General features: G+C 42.0%; 1 protein-coding gene across 1 annotated transcript in view; it reads left to right on the top strand.

Moving 5' to 3' along the window:
* The window catches only part of LOC311047142 (SITS-binding protein), a 36,396-nt gene that overhangs the window by 8,547 nt on the left and 11,291 nt on the right, over positions 1-16,558 (top strand). The window contains exons 3-4 of the mRNA XM_084059763.1: positions 12,271-12,478; positions 13,239-13,389. Coding sequence (XP_083915889.1) covers positions 12,271-12,478; positions 13,239-13,389 — 359 coding nt within the window. The remainder of the gene's footprint in view (positions 1-12,270; positions 12,479-13,238; positions 13,390-16,558) is intronic.

Here is a 16,558-nt window from a genome sequence, read left to right as displayed (position 1 = left end):
GATGTCATTGAATTGGTCTACAACCATGTACAGAGTTCAACGGTTAAAGAGGAGATTATTTTCTGATCTTTCACTTGAAAGATCTATAAATTCTGCACTAGTGAATTTGGAGCATCTCCTATCAAGGAAACAAGAGTAGTAAAATCCATTGTTAAAGCTGCAGTCTGCAACTTGTACGTCCCACCCAGAATCTGATGATGATAAACACTTTATTTAGAGGGGAATTCAGGGTGTTACAGGATAAGAACAGAGTGGCGGCTGTGGGGGCACTGGTGCGGCAGTGGCTCATGAGGTAAAGTGGCCGCTTGGGAAACGGAAGGGTTCGATCCCGGGCAGTTGAGTTAGTGTCGAAAGTGTCCTTGAGCAAGACACTGAACTCCCCAACTGCTCTCAATGAGCAGGTTGGTGCCTTGCATGGTTTCCTCCGCTGTCGGTGTGTGAATATAATGCACATTGGAAAGTCCTTTGGATGAAGGCGCTAAATAAATCCACCGGACCATTTAGAAATGAAATAGTCGACAATGAATTAACATAATTAATATAGTACTATAACCTGCATGAGAGACACAATTTCGACCACCTATCCAAGAGGGAATCCCCACTGATATTGTGCTCATGAGCTTCAGGCAGTATTACTTGTCAACCAGTAGGTGTCCTACCCAATACCAGGGTGTACATGGCTCAATAGAAGAGCAGGGAGAGACATTTTTTTATGTAATAATTAAAACATAAAATGTTTTAAAAACACGGCCCCTCACGTGCTAGAAGGACAATATCAGTCACCAGAACCAAGGATGTGTGGTTGCAATTAGTCTAATATAAGAAGGGAGCGAGTCTGATAAAATGAATATCAAATATCTAAATATTGAATAAAGCAACTTGACTGTGTGGGGTGCACACACAAAAACCTGAGTAGACGTTAAAATGACCCCAGTGAAATACCCTTTGAGTCTAACTGAATAATGTTCAGTGGAGGTCATATTATGCATCTTTTTTTCAGTCAATAAATTAAAAAGCGCTGTTTTTAAATAAATAAATCATTTTAAATAAAATATTTTCTGATAGTAATCATTGTTTTTTTTTATCACTTCCTTCCAATCTCACTTAATTTCTTCCCTGTACCCTGCATGAGTTCTCTCGCCTAAGTGGATAAAAGTGGTATCTCGACCTGAAAATATATTTTCCGTTTACTAAAGAGCTGGAGAGACATGGAAGACCCCTGTTACTGAACAAAACACTCTATATAACAAGGATTGTTATCAGAATATAGAGCTATTTAACACTTCTTTTAACAAAAATATAACTTACTTACACCACTTTTAACTTGGTGTTGTAACATTGTAGGCTACATATTAGCTCTCTAGTCTAGCAGGTATACTGCCACATATTGGTTAGTGGCTGTGGTTTACAGCGGGTATGAAGAGCAAACATTACAAGCAAACATAGACATCAGCGGTATGGCATTACATTCAGCTGCTGTTGGACAGGAGAGACGGCAAAAAAACAATTAGATGCCAGTTTGATTACTGCCGGTTTGAACCCTGTCGTGCCGCCCCATGGTTCTCAAACATTTTCATGTCAAGGACCCCCAAATTGATATGTATATGGCCGCGGACGTGGGCCGTCCACACCAAGCACTATAACTATAAATATAGCATTCACCACTGCCATGCACCTGGGCCTTGTCTTCAATGACTAGACTGTAAAACCCTGACTGACTGGTCATTTATATTAGCCTGGTTCCAGACCATAGACCCCGCCCACTCTCTGAGTGGACTGCCCCTCTTGAACGCAGCTTCAGTCTGATAATCAGGCTACATTTATATCTGAGAGTGTATTCAATCTGTACACTTTTAAATGAACAGTCAGGATCGTACAGTATATTATCAGCTGAACGCAACTGTTACAGGGGATATGAGGTTGTTGTGACAGATATTGACAAACGAATAGCACTCCGGAGGGTTGTTAGAAAGAGGGAGAGAGAGATAGAGAGAGATAGAGAGAGAGAGAGAGACAGAGAGAGAGAGAGAGACAGACAGAGAGAGAGAGAGCGAAAGAGGCTATACTCTAGCTGTGTCTATTTATACAGCTCTACAAGCTCACAATACGTGTTGTGAGCTTGTAAATCTGCGCAGTAGACACAGCCAGAGCAGGAAAGTGCGGGGACCCGCAGGGGTCCATGAGGAGCTTGCCTTATGGGGGCCCCTGGTAAAAAATATTTTCAGATGAGTGTCCGCAGCCAAATACATATCAATTTATGGGACCTTGACAAGAAAACATTGAGAACCACTACTGTTGGAGAAACAATTACAATTCAGGAATTTAGCAGATGCTCTTATCCAGAGCGACGTATAATAAGCAAGGTAATCACATGCATAGAATGCAGAGAGACAGTGTAGTGCCTCAAGAAACTATAGGATCCCAGGTAAACCAAGCACCTAGCTTCAGTCTAAACAATATAATATAGAAATAACAATCTGTGCATTTGAAACTATAGGATACCGGGTAAACAATGAACGTAGCGGCTAGCGTCTGTTTAAAGAACATGCTATCTAAATTACATCCTTAACGTTGTGGTCAAGAAAACAAACCATAAGTAACACAAACATGAGAGTGAGTGACCGAGATATGTCTGCATGGTATAGCCGTGAGTGTGCAAGCATGTAGAGAGGCCGTGCAGCAGCAGTACTGTGCACTGTTGGAGTGACATTTGAGAGTTGCCAACTGGAGGAGCTTGTCATAGTCCCACCTGTCTTTAGCCATACAACACACACAAGCAGGGCTACTAACAACAGATTAGATATCGCTGAGACCCACATCCCCACATTAAATAACAGGAGTTTAATCCTAAAGCCCATCCCACTCACTCGCTTATTCCTGAATTTACACTGCTTGAAATCATCAGTGGTTGTAGAAGTATTCTGGTTTAGTTAAGTAAAAATTGCAATAACGCAATACAAAATGCTAAGTATTTGTCTATAAGATGTAGATTAGCTATTAACTGAAGTATATAATAGGACATAAGTGGTTACTGCATGCTTTGTAATAATAATCTAAATCAGCAAAGTAGCAAGTAACTTAAGTTCCACAAATCCTGAACACAGTGCCCGTGAAACTTTGCACGCACACTCTTGTACGTGCAAAGTTTTTCCCTGGATTCCTTCGACCATCACTCCCCATATAGGCCCTGGCCATTTATTTCAGATTACATTTTCCGCCATTTTGTGTTTTCTTCAAAACACACTTTTTGCGACTACTCCTACATATTATGTCCAAAACTCACAAATCGGTACACATTATCTCTGGGGTCATGTAATCTAGATGTACTGTATGAGTCTGATTTCTCTGATCCCATTCCAATTGGCTATGACTGCCTTCCAAATGTGCGGGCCCTGGGTAGGCAACTCGGCCTGACAGAGACCTGTGCTCCAAGGAGCACACTTTTCTAGTTATATGGTGCCATTTCTGTCTACTCGCTCAGAGGAGGACTGTGGACAGTTCAGAAACCTGCCTACCAATGACATAGGCAGGTTTGGTGATATCAAACAAGATTGCTAACTAATGCAAGAAAAATGGCTTCTATTTCAGCATGCTAATCTTCCAGGAAAAGAAAGGCTGTAATTTCTATTAGCTTGGAATACCCATCGATGATGTCATTAGTAGTCAGGTTTCTGAACTGTCCATAGCCCACCAATGAGACACCGAGAGAGTTAACAGAAATGTTGCCATCTTATAATTAGCATGAGTAAGGACCAATTATGTGAAGATAAGGTCGAAAATAGTTGAAGTGCTCTTTAACACTATCAACACTTTTAACACTACTAATACTTAACACTATCAACGCTCTTACTTAACACTGACAATATGACACTATCAACACTTAACGCTAGCAACACCTAAAACTATCAACACTCTTACCATTACAAATACTTAACAATAACAACATTATTTACACCAATATTTTTTAACTACTACATACTGGATGCCAACAACAGAGCGAGCCCACACAAATACTGTTTCTTTAGGAACAGTATTTTATAGTTGTCAATCATTTTCAGCGATTGTATCTTTGGGTCTGGGTTCTGACCTCATCAGCTAAAAAGAGCTGAACTTGTGAGACACATCCAAAGCTCACGTCTATAAAATTGCAGAAACAGTGACATCATCCCCAGCTCTTTTACTCCAATATAATTAGCCCCATTTTCCATTGCTTGGTTTGTATTGCAGGTATGTGTAAATCATAGGCTTCAAACGTCTTCATGCTGATATGTCCTAAATAATGTCACTGTCAGACATGGAAACCTTGTATGTCCAAAACCTGTGTTCCAATGGATCCAAAGTAGTTGTTATTTAGTCACAAGCTCCTATTTAGTAGGCTTACAGTATTTATGAAACCACAGACAGACAGATTTTTTCAAATTTCTGTAGCAAAAATAGCAGATCTAAAAGCTCACAAGGCATCACAATACGACGGCTAATTTTGCGACTTTTGCTAAACATCGCGTACGAGTACTGTGCAAGAAAGTTATTTTTTTTAAATATGGAGATACAAGGTTTCTGCTCGACAGCAAAGAATTAAGACAGATGACTTGGCTTTCCTGGAAGTTTCCCCAACTCATCATCACAAATAAGAGCTTGGAAAGAGCCTGCTGGCCTTGGTTTGTTTTTATAGCGAGCTGTTATAATAAGTGATAGTGTGATAGCTATTCGATTGAGATCATCTAGCTGTCTCACACTCTGTCTGGGTCCAAGAAAAGACATTTATTCACTGTCTGTTGATATCTGTTCCGTCTGACTACTTTTAGCTTTTCGTCGCTGTCGGGCGTAAACCTCCTATCTCTATATTCTAACTTTTAGTTTTCTTTCGTAACCCTACTTGATCATACTACAGCGAGCGTCACACAAAAGTATCAAAAGTAGCAGATCTACAAGCTCGAAACGTGGCACGAAGCGACGCATTTTGAGCTTGTAGATCTGCTCAATTTGATACTTTTGAATTTGAATCCTGAAAAGCAACAGTTTTGGACATATGAGGTTTCCATGCGACAGAGACGTTTTGTAAAGCTATGGCGTCAAGAGATTAGCGGGTTGAAATTAATTGTGGAAGACGCATCATTCAGAGCTGAGATCAGCTGCTTTGGGAGGACATTTTAGGCATCCACACACATTTGTACTGCTATAGGCCTACTTGTGAGGGCATCTACATTTAAGGACAGCTTTGAAAATAGCTGAAAAAATAGCAGATCTTCAAGCTCAACAACGCTAGATCGGCAATTTTTCCAGTGTGTGACTTTGGAGCCCAACTTTTCTCAAACTCTCAAAGTTTATGAAAACTCTAACCTCAACCCCTAAACCTAACCTCTAAATGCAATATCCTTACCCCAACCTGAATCTCTTCCTAATGTAATCCGAAATCCCCAAATCATTATTTAAGCTTAAAACAACAATTTCTCAAACAATGTCTACTCAAATTCTATGATATTTGTGGGGACATTTTGGCCCTCACAAGTATAGTAATAACACACACACACACACACACACACACGCACACGCACACGCACACACACGCACACGCACACGCACACGCACACGCACACGCACACACACACACACACACACACACACACACACACACACACACACACACACACATTTCTGGCTACAGGCGTAGCACTAGGTAGTCTCCCCTCTACCCGCCCTCCTTTTCTGTCGATCTTAATCTGTCTTTCTTCACCATAATTTGCTCTTTATTCCTCTTTATCTGTCTCCCCCTCTTTCCTTATTTCTGTCTCCGACTCAATCTTTCCATTTGTGGAGCCCAAGGAAAAGATTCTTTACCTCTCCCCGCTGGTTGGTTGGTTTTTGAGTACTTTTACTTTTACTTGAGTATTAGCATTTTGGGATATTTACATTTCAAAGATAAATATTGTACTTTTGACTCCACTACATTTCTAGAAAGGGGGAAAAAGTACATTATGAATTAATTGAAGCCATATTTCAAATATAGTGAAAATAGCAGATCTGGAAAATTTCGGGAAAGTGTTTGAATTTTTTGGGGAAATGACAGGATTCAATACAGCAATGTATTGACAATCTACTTTTCAATTTGTACTTTTGAGTATTTTCTTTAAAGCATGTACTTGAGTACGTACTTAAGAACTTAAGTTCTTAAAGGAGACACACCATGAATTTCACTTTTTTTAATTTTATTTTTATTTTTTGGGCTCCCCAGTGTCTCTTGTACCCAAAAAAATAAAAAATAAATTAACATTCAGTCATTCATTCTCATTTCAGAGATTTTCAAAATGGGCGTGTCTGAACAGGCCATCTCAGAATGGCAAGTTTGCTTACATCACCAAACTTTCTGCCCATGTATTTTGATGTATTCTGAGTATTTAGAATTGCTCAGTAGCACCCCTCTGCCCAACAGGACGTTTTGGTATTGCAGCTGAAAGTGCTTTATAAGCCTGAGAGAATTGACTTGGGATGAGTATATCTGAGTGTTGATTTAGGCTCAAACCTTTTGAAAATGGTTTGAGGGACATACACCATATGATATTAAATATCAAATATTTTGTTTAAATTCATGGTGTGTCTCCTTTAAGGTAATTATGATTTTCACTCCACTATATGTCAAAGACAAATTATTATTGCACACCCAAATACTGCACCCCTGCAAATTAATAAAAACGTGCAGACAAAGTTGAGTGCTAAATTTTATTTGGGTAGTCTCTTTTGAAGTGCCCAGGTAATTTTCTTTTGCATATTTACAAATTATTGTAGGCTACCTTTTGACTGCACTGCATTTCTAGGAAGGGAAGTACATTATGAGTTCACGGTACCACGTAAGCCCTGTTTCAACTATAGTGAAAATAACAGATCTACAGCTTGTGAAGTGGGTAATTCACGTTGCATCGTGTCACGACACGGCACATTGCGACGCGTTGTGAGCTTTTTCATCTGCTATTTCTGGCCATTAGGGCCGCTAGGGTTCATGTGGTTTAAGTGGTTAACAGTTACAATGCCAGATACAGTATGTCAGTTAAGACAGCCAATGGAGTGTAGCATGTTTGAAATGGAAAGAAATAATAACAATCATAATAATCATAAATCAGTCAATATGAGTGACTGACTGGCCGATGCTCTCGATAGGAACAAATGTGCGTCGAAAAGTTCTTCAGTGATTCCAGTATTTTTCAATAAGCGGCAGGATTGTAAATTTACGACCGTGGCAAGATGCTCGGGTCTGCGGCCATCAATTTCTTGAGGTTGGGCACAGAAACCAAGTTTCCATTGTTAAGGAAATACATGCCTGCAGCGCACGTAACATGCACGTGCGTGCACACTGCGGCCACTGTTTGAATGCAACGTGTTTTTTTTTATAGCCCCGGGTCAGGTCTGTAAGTGTGTGCAGGTGTCATAAATAACAGTATAAATATGACAGGTAAAAGAGAGACGACCATCTGGTCCACAGCAGCAGGACCCCCTGCCCCCCCACCCCCTCCCCCACGACCAACAGTGGTGGAAGAAGTACGCAAATGTTCTACTTAAGTAAAAGTATCAATACTGCAATGTAGAACTAGAAATACTCTGTTACAAGTAAAAGTCCGGATTTCAAAGTGTACTTGAGTAAAAGTTCAAAAGTATTGGTATCAAAATGTACTTTAAGTCCTAAATATATATACTGTAGGGCTGAAGTGGGTAATGTGTGTTTTGTAATAATAATCAAAATCTACAAAGTAACTAGTAACTCAAGTTTTCAAATAATTGTAGTGGAGTAAAAGTATAATATTTGCCTCTGAGATGTAGTACAAGTAACCTCGAAATTGTAGTTATGTACAGTACTTGAGTAAATGTATGTTACACCACTGAAAAGTAACACTACCACAGTTTGAAAAATACTTTGTTCAAGTAAAAGTCCCGCAGTCAAAACTTACTTAACCACTTAAACCCTCTATGGTTTACCGGAGTCCCTCAGGGCACTAAACTAGTGTCTTATCTGTTTTCTGTTATTGTGGGGAAAGCTTTCGCAGAAAATAGCAGATCGACAAGCTCACAACATTGTGACCTTGCTGATCGGCTATTTCCTGCGACAACTTTCCCCACAATACGGATTTTATATTTGGATATTTGAAATTGGCAAATCTAAAACACATTGTGATGCAACTATTTTCTATCTGCTATTTTCACATGTATTTGATTATTTCTGATTAATAATTTTATTTCGTTATTATTAATAACCAAAGTCTGCAAAGCTGTCAAATAATTGTAGTGAGGAAAAAGTACAATATTTGCTTCTGAGACGTAGTGGTTAGTATACATTTTTAGGAAGGGACTCTGGGGACAGAAATATATTATGATTATAAAACAAATATAGTGAAAATAACCGATCTACAAGCTCACAAAATTGTTTTCTTTTTTTTCTTTTCTAAATGTCAATACAGCAATGCATTGATATTAAAAACATTATAACTTATAGCTTGTTTTGTAATTGTACTTTTGAATACTTTGAGTATTTACTTGATTATGTACTTTGTCCATCACTGGCTGTCACATTAAATGGTAGCTGACCCCTCCCAAAGTGCACGGGGGTCAAACCCTGCTGTGACCTTTCACCTCTGCACTCAGTCTGAGAGAGAGGAAGTAAGCGTCTTTATGGGCCTACAAGCCCCACTTTGCTTTTCCTGGATGTCTCCGGTATCCTATTAAAGAAACCGTGTGTGTGTGTGTGTGTGTGTGTGTGTGTGTGTGTGTGTGTGTGTGTGTGTGTGTGTGTGTGTGTGTGTGTGTGTGTGTGTGTGTGCTTGCGCTTGTGCTTGTATTACTATAAATGTGAGGGCCCCCACCCAAGTATAGTAGAATTTGAGAAATACACATTGTAAAGGACTGTGTTCTCACAGGAGAAAATAATGGTTGTTTTATGGTTAGAATAAAATATATATTTAGGTTAGGTTTAAAATTTGGGATAGATTCAGGTTAGGGTTAGGATTAGACATTTCGATTTTAGGTTTAGGCGTTAGAGTTTCCCCTATTTTATACTTATAGTTATAGTTGTAGTTATACTTGTAGTTGTGCGTCAAGGTATTTTCAATGCCGTCCTAAAATGTTGATGTCCTCACAAGTATAGTAATACAAACGTGCATGTGTGTGTACGTGGATGCGTGGATGCGTGAGTGTGTGCGCGCGCGTGTGTGTGTGTGTATAGTGCGTGCGTGCGTGCGTGCGTGCGTGCGTGCGTGAGGCCTGAGGGAGAGTCGACAGCCAGGAGTGGTTTGATTTGTGCGTTCGCTCAACAGCCGTAAAATCAGTGCACGTGTGTGTCATATCATTCATGGCTGCCCAATAAAATTCATTCACTTTTCTTTTTCGTTCTTACCCCAGCCTGTCTGTCTGTCTGCCCGCTTTGAAGGTTAGCGGATACGGTCCATCAGGCTTTCAGGTTTTCTTTTTTTTTCAAGAGCTAGTGGAAAATATTTCACTGAAGCTTGGAGTATTTAAGGAATTGTTCTAAAAATAAGAGCCACCTTGCTTCCCGTTTAGCTCCTGAAACTCAAGGCGTCAAACTCTTGACTAGACGGCCGTTATTGATTCATTCTGCTTGTTTGGGTCCATGGTGGTCACATGCACCCAACGATACTGTTCAGGTGGCTGTAAATATAACAATATACTAGTATTAGGCATTAAATTCCTTCTGTGGGTCACCCAATTCCAGATTCCAGATGTTAAATACAGTGAACCAACTGCACATACTTATTGTTTGATTGCAAACTTTGTAAACATCTCCAGGTGCGCTACAGATCAAAACTCCTTGATATTCTCAACATAATAATGATAATAATGATAAATATTACATGAAAAGAATGTATCATTATAGAGAGTTTAAGTGCTTAACCACTCAAACCCCAGTATCCTTATTGTGGGGAAGGCTTTCGCAAGAAAATAGCCGATCAATAAGCTCACACTGCGTTGCAGTGTGAGCTTATTGATCAGCTATTTTCAGCAAAAGCTTTCCCCACAATAACAGAAAACTGAAAATACACTAGCATAGAGCCCTGACGGACTCCGCTCAACCATAATGGGGCTTTAAGTGCTTAAATTCCACTGAATAATCCTGGTTGCTCAAGATGTCCCCTTACACGGGTCAGGTGGTCAGGTGCAACCAGTCTTAGAACGGTCCAGCCAGCGTCCAGTCCATCAGGGATGCCATTGATGTGACATAGTGTGAGAGTGTGTGTCACTGAGACGGGGGGTGATGGTGATGGAGTGCTGCGAGATGGAGAGGTAGAGCGGGAGGCTGTGTCAGCTGATACAGCTTCCACACTGTGAGGTGAGAAAAGCATCCCTAGAATGGAACATGGGAGTTTTGGCGTTGGGTGGGCTTACACTGTCGGCGGTGTCCGCGGATGTGTGTGTGTGTGTGTGTGTGTGTGCGAGAGATTCGCATCACATGATCCTGATGGAACATGTCGTGACATCGTAACAGCCCCCCGGCGGCGATTCAATTTTGGCTTCAACTCCGGGTTTTGTATTTACCCCTGGGTTGAAATCGGCAGCACCCCCTGGCATTTAATACCTATAAAGGTCCTTGCCGTGGACCCAAAAAGACATTGGGGTCACACACTCTTACCTTTCGATACCCTCTGAGGAAAGGGGGCTCGACTTTTTCTTTGTAGTCTCCTGTATTCATATTTACAGCCTCTCTCCGGGGACTGTGTGAAATGACCAGATTATGTGAAGCAGATAATTGTGTCCGCAGATGTAGTTGCCCTGCATGGAATGCCTCCAGCCTCTCAGGTTACCCCCTCCCACCCCCGCCACCCCGCTACCCTCACCCCTTCTCACCCCTTCTGGCTCCCATCTTTTCCAACCCCCCCCCTAACCCCCTCCTCTGGCCCAGATTTGCCACCACTCTGCACTCCGTTTTTCAGAGGCAGCTCTCCCGTCCAAGTCAGGTCAGAGTGGAGCCGACAGCCTGCAGCCTCGTTTACAAGAAGTATTTAAACCCAGACACTGGCGCGGGGCTTCATATCCAGTTTTGTATAATCCTCTTCGAAGTCAGATCAAGGACTTGGAAGACGCTGAAACTGACCAACAATCTGTGTGTTTGGTATTGGTTTTTATAGACCAGAACGGTCAGGCAACCCGGGCGTCCAGGTGGGCAGAGAGCTCGGCTCACTTCGACTGACCTCTCTCATTTCAATGGGCTTACTGTTCTCATGCAGGCAAAGACCAGGGGTAGGCAAGAGATATGCTGATACTGGTGATGTAGCAGTTCATAATCAGATTAATAGTTTGAGAGATCCTCTCGACACACTGTATTAAGCCTAGTGAAGAGCCTTTGACCAGAAAGATAATTCCCATGTGTTTGCAACGGATAATGTCAAACAGATACTGGTAACACCTCGGCTGCCTTTCCCAAGGTATTAGGTCACCGCTCAAATGTTTTATTATGGGATATGTAAGCGGCAATGAAATGTATCTTTTCTCTTTGCGATAAGGCCTCCTGGATTTGCATGATTATGAAGACAGAACTGAACAAATAATCTCAGTAAGGCTTTTCTAAGGCTGTCAATTCCAACACCGTGTGACCTCAAACCTGGGACAGTGGAGAAAATATGATAGTTTTATGGATAGATGGAAGTGGAAGATGGAAAACAGGTTTTCAGAGCCCACTGAACACCAGTGGGCCTGGCAACTAATGCTGTGATGAAGCAGGCAAGAGACAGTATGTTATTTTAAAACGACACAATGGGGTTGGGGTTGCTACAACAATATTTAAGAACTTTGCCATGACATTTAGATCTATGAAAGTTTTTTTTACATATCTGTCAAAAGGCTCAAACACAAAAAAGCTTGAGAGCTTATTTCCATTGTGGTCCTTTGATGCAAATGTGTGTAAACTGAGGGCCATGAGTTTTGTTTTGGGTAGTGCTTTTCTGGGTTATTCCTTCCTGGAAAACAGCAAAACAATGGACCTTGCACAAACTAGAACCAGGAGACCTGGTACTGCCAGACCCCTAGTGGTTGAAATCTGAATGGCCGGACTTCGCATGACGTGTGTGCAGAGGAAAAGAGGAAAAGAGGGACAAAAGAGGGACGAAAGAGGGACAAAAGAGGGACGAAAGAGGGACAGACAAAGCCTCATGTAGGCCGACCCTCTGGGTCTGGCAAAAAAACACAGGTGCAAATGCATCCACTGATTTACACCTGTAAACATGTGATGTGGCAATTAAACTTGATTCTTATGTTCTGATTATTTCTTGATTGTAGGTGTGGCGGTGCTGGTGTCCCCAGACATCCCCCTTCAGCTGGGGATGGAGAGCAGGCAGCAGTTCTGCCTGCAGTCGCGGCCCAGCATGGAGCGCCTGCCTCTGCAGTACACGGTGTGTGTGGCCCGCAACGTCAAAGCAGCCCACCAGGAGGCAGTGACACAACTGTCCCAGCACAGCAGGGAGCTGCCCAACATGAAAACACTGTGGTAAGAGCAAATAATAGACAGCATTAAAGCCCAGTCCACTCCAATGATTCTCAATGCAACTCGTTGCGACTTGCAACCAGTTTGCGGCGGTCTGAATTGACCCCTTTGCAGGTCAGATTCTGTTGCAAGTGGTTGCTGTTGCAACTTGTTGCGTTGTGAACCATTGGTGTGTGGAGTGTACAAATGGAACCAAATGGAGCTGTAAGGGTCCATTTGGTTCCATTTGTACTCACTCTGAGTTACAGGCCTTTAAGGGTCCATTTGTAACTCCTGAGGGTCCCTAGACCCCACTTTGGGAACCACAGGATTAGACCAGTGGTTTTTAAAGTCTTTATGACCAAAGCGCAACCAAAGGGCATGTCAAATTCTCAAGGCACACCTGTTATTCATATCTGTGCAAAATAACATCTATAACAGCTTGTAGAACTTCTATTTTAGCTTTTCTTTTTTTCGGTTCCACAGATGTAGATTGATTGTAGCAATGTAGATTGGCTATTTTCAAATAGTTTTGCTTCTTTCTTAGACTATAGTCAACTTTTTTTTTACAATTTGGCCAATGTTTGACCTTTTTTTAATAGTATAGTTTGTTGATTAATTGTAACAGTAATAATGGTCTTATTATATATATTTTTTATTATTTTCATTTTAGAGGTATTAAAAAGGTCTTAAAAGCTCTTAAATTGACACTTTAGAAATGTGCAGATATACCCTGTATACGCTTATACACTTATATTATATATGATGCTCCCATGTGTCCCAGGCTGCCTTTCTGGAAGCTGCTTGCCAACGTGGACTCAGGGCAGAAGGTTGAGAGGGAGTTGAGGACCTTCTCCAACCGTCTGAGGAGACACCAGCTGGGGGAGGGCGTCATCAGCCTCAACGAACATTCCACCACTCTCCTCTCTGACATGGTAGGTGTCAACTTTGAATAGCAAGTATTCCAGTGCTTTAACTCAAGTACAAATTTGAGCAACTTTCACTTGCAGTTGAGCAATATTTAACCAGGAGTATCTATACTTTGACTCATCTACCCATCTACAGTATACTGATAATATATATCATTCCAGATCAAAATGTAGTGAAACAAGCCAGTCAGAGACTCCCTTTTATCCATGCAGTGTTGCCCGCACGGATCATTCTAAAGTTGACTTTTATGTAACCACTTCGAATGTTATTGGGCACTCCCTGGTAACTCTATAGCCGTCAAATGGATCTGAGTCAATTCAATGTGATGATATTCATTTGAAAAAACAAACATGGCCGTGAGAAGAGCAGCCGGAGTCTCCTCTCTTAACAGATCTCATGGCTGCCGTTGGGCAGTTAAGTGGCATAGGAAAATATAGGGTGGGATGAGATACAAGGGGCGCCCAGCCAAGACTAACTAGTTCAGGTGAAACTGACACCAGCATCTCAGTGCTGTGTGATCTGCCCTGAGACATATCCAGGAGAGAGAGAGAGAGAGAGAGAGAGAGAGAGAGAGGGAGGGGTGCTCTGCGTACTCTGGCCATCAAAACATTTAGAGTCAGCAGTTCTCAGTAATCACATGCACCACTTAGGTTCCCACGATCAGTTCTGTACTCTACTGTAGGTGTTTGTCTGTGTGAGTGAGAACGACAGAGAAGGAGAGTGAGTGAGTGAGAGGATTAGGAGTTTTCAGGTTTTCTGGCAGATCAAAGGTATAATTAAAATTCTATAAGGGTGGGCATTTGCCCGAAGAGGTGCAAACTGTGAATGATATACAGTATGGAAGTCACACAGACCTCCTTAGCACCAACGTTTCAGCTGCAGTGCTTTCATCGGGGTGTGTGAGGTGAATGCAACGCACACACCTTTAGACCCGTGGTTCTCAAAGTGGGGTCCCGGGACCCTCTGGGTTCTTTGAGGAGGGGCTCCCAAATGGACCCTTACGGGTCCGGTAACTCTTTTGTACACTGTCAGAGTTATGGGGGTCCTGTTTGAGCACCACTGCTTTAGACAATATACAGGTGCCAATCAATTAACAATCACTAGGTGGGGAAATGTCATCAGAACAATGCCTTGTTTGCGTTGTGACGCATCGTGAGCTTGTAGATCTGCTATTTTTGCTTGAACGTTCACTCCAGAAAAGAGATGCTAGGGTCCATTTGGTTAAGTGATTAAGTAAGCCTTGCCTATAGGCCACTGGCCAGGGGCCTATCTCCTGTTTCTGTAGCGTGAAGCGGCTTGATGTATAAGTACAGGACATGATGTACACGTACACCCCCTAGACATGATGCTAGTCACATGATGTACACGACGTACACCCCCTGGACATGATGCTATGTCACATGATGTACACGTACACCCCCTGGACATGACACTAGTATGTTGCAGGGACTTACCTTTGATGCTGAGTGCGAAGTAGGGAGGTATTGGGTCCTATTTTTATAGCCTTCGGTATGACCCGACTGGGGGATTGAACCCGGACCTCCCAAAATCAGGGCTGACACTCTAACCACAAGGCCACTGAGCTGGTTAATGTTAGAGAATTGGAGATCAAAGGTATAAAATTGCATTTTCTGTGGCGCTGTGTGGCGCTGTCTCCTGTGCTAATTACTGTACAGAACAAGCCAAGCGTGAAGTGCTGTGTGGAAACGCACGCACCACAAAGCGTATGGCACCGTTAGACGTGTGAATGGCAACAATGATCCACTGTAAACGCAATTCCTGCTGAATTATCAGTCACTCGCTGTGAACTTTCCTTTCTAGTTTCCATATTAGTATTTCAGCCGCAGAACGTTGGGTTATAAATAGGTTTTCCATGTTTCTAGCCTTATTACCGAGACGCTGCGTATCCACGCTGCAACGGGCCAACAGAGATAAAAATCCAAATGGAAAGCATCTGACTAGCAGCTAGCTCATCATTGTGTCTGTCTGTGACCGGGACGTTTTTTTTGTCTGTGACCGGGACGTTTTTTTTGTCTGTTACCGGGCAGTTTTTTTGTGTGCATTTGTACATACATTCAATAAACTTTTCTTCTTTTTTCTTTTTCTTTTTTTTTTACCACTTAAACACTATATTTATAGGGAGCAGCCAGCCATAGCTGAATGGGTAGAGAGCAGCCTGGGAAGCAGAAGGTCCAAGGCTCCATTCCTGGCCCAGCAATGTGTCAAGGTGTCCCTGAGCAAGACACTTAACCTCTAACTGCGATTATGTTTTGCAGAATGTTGACTACAGAACAGAGAACAGGGACTCTAGGTCTCATGTGGTTTAAAGAGGAACAGAATAAAGTGTTCAGGTCTCAACTCAAAGGCAAGACAAAAGTGTATTGTCAAGAAAAAGAACATCTTAGCAATTGCATAATATGTCCTAGTTGACCCACCTCACCATGACCTTCCAGGGTTAACGGAGGTATTTGGTCATGGGACGTTTTGTTTCAGAGTTATATAATCTGAAATCTCTGCCCACCTTCAACTTTATAAGTACCGGAGGATGATCATTTCAGTTAAATGGTTTTAACAGAGGTCATATTGTTTAGCAATAGTATCGTTGCTGTCCGGAAGAAACCACATATCTCCATATTAAAACGTTTCATGTATTTTTTTTTAAATAAACGCCCTACTGCCGCTATTATTTACATAATCTAAACTGTACTTAGACGGTGTTGTTTCCTTTTATTTTCATCATGTAGTCAAAATGAGTTATGGTTGTTTGGCAGTGGTGGGATGGTGTGAATTGGACATCTGTGAAGGAAAGTAGACCAGATGACAGGTGGTAGTGGAAGAGGCCGGGTTACCAGGCTGAACCCAGTTGATCAGGGAAGGCAAGAAAGTGTTCGGCCTGAGTGGTGCATGGAGTTGGGGCCTCCAGTTAAAGGGGCCGTTGCCACAGTTCCCGATCCATCTGACAGTTCTCCAGGATTTGCCAAAACAAGTGAAGACGGACCATTGCGACCAAAAGATGCTACAGTGAGCACTCCAATGGCACCACCTGTTGATATCAGCGTTTTGGAGGAGATGAGGAACTTTCTGCGTGACTCTAAACAAACAGAAGAAATGTTTAACCAGACTACTGCAACATCCTCTATGCTGGACTCGCTGGGACTCTCAAACGTCTTGTGA

Source organism: Gymnoscopelus microlampas, assembly GCF_963454915.1.
Source record: "Gymnoscopelus microlampas genome assembly, chromosome: 6".
NCBI classification, from domain to species: domain Eukaryota; kingdom Metazoa; phylum Chordata; class Actinopteri; order Myctophiformes; family Myctophidae; genus Gymnoscopelus; species Gymnoscopelus microlampas.
Note: the sequence above shows the minus strand (reverse complement) of the source record. Positions and strands in the feature narration are given on the sequence as shown.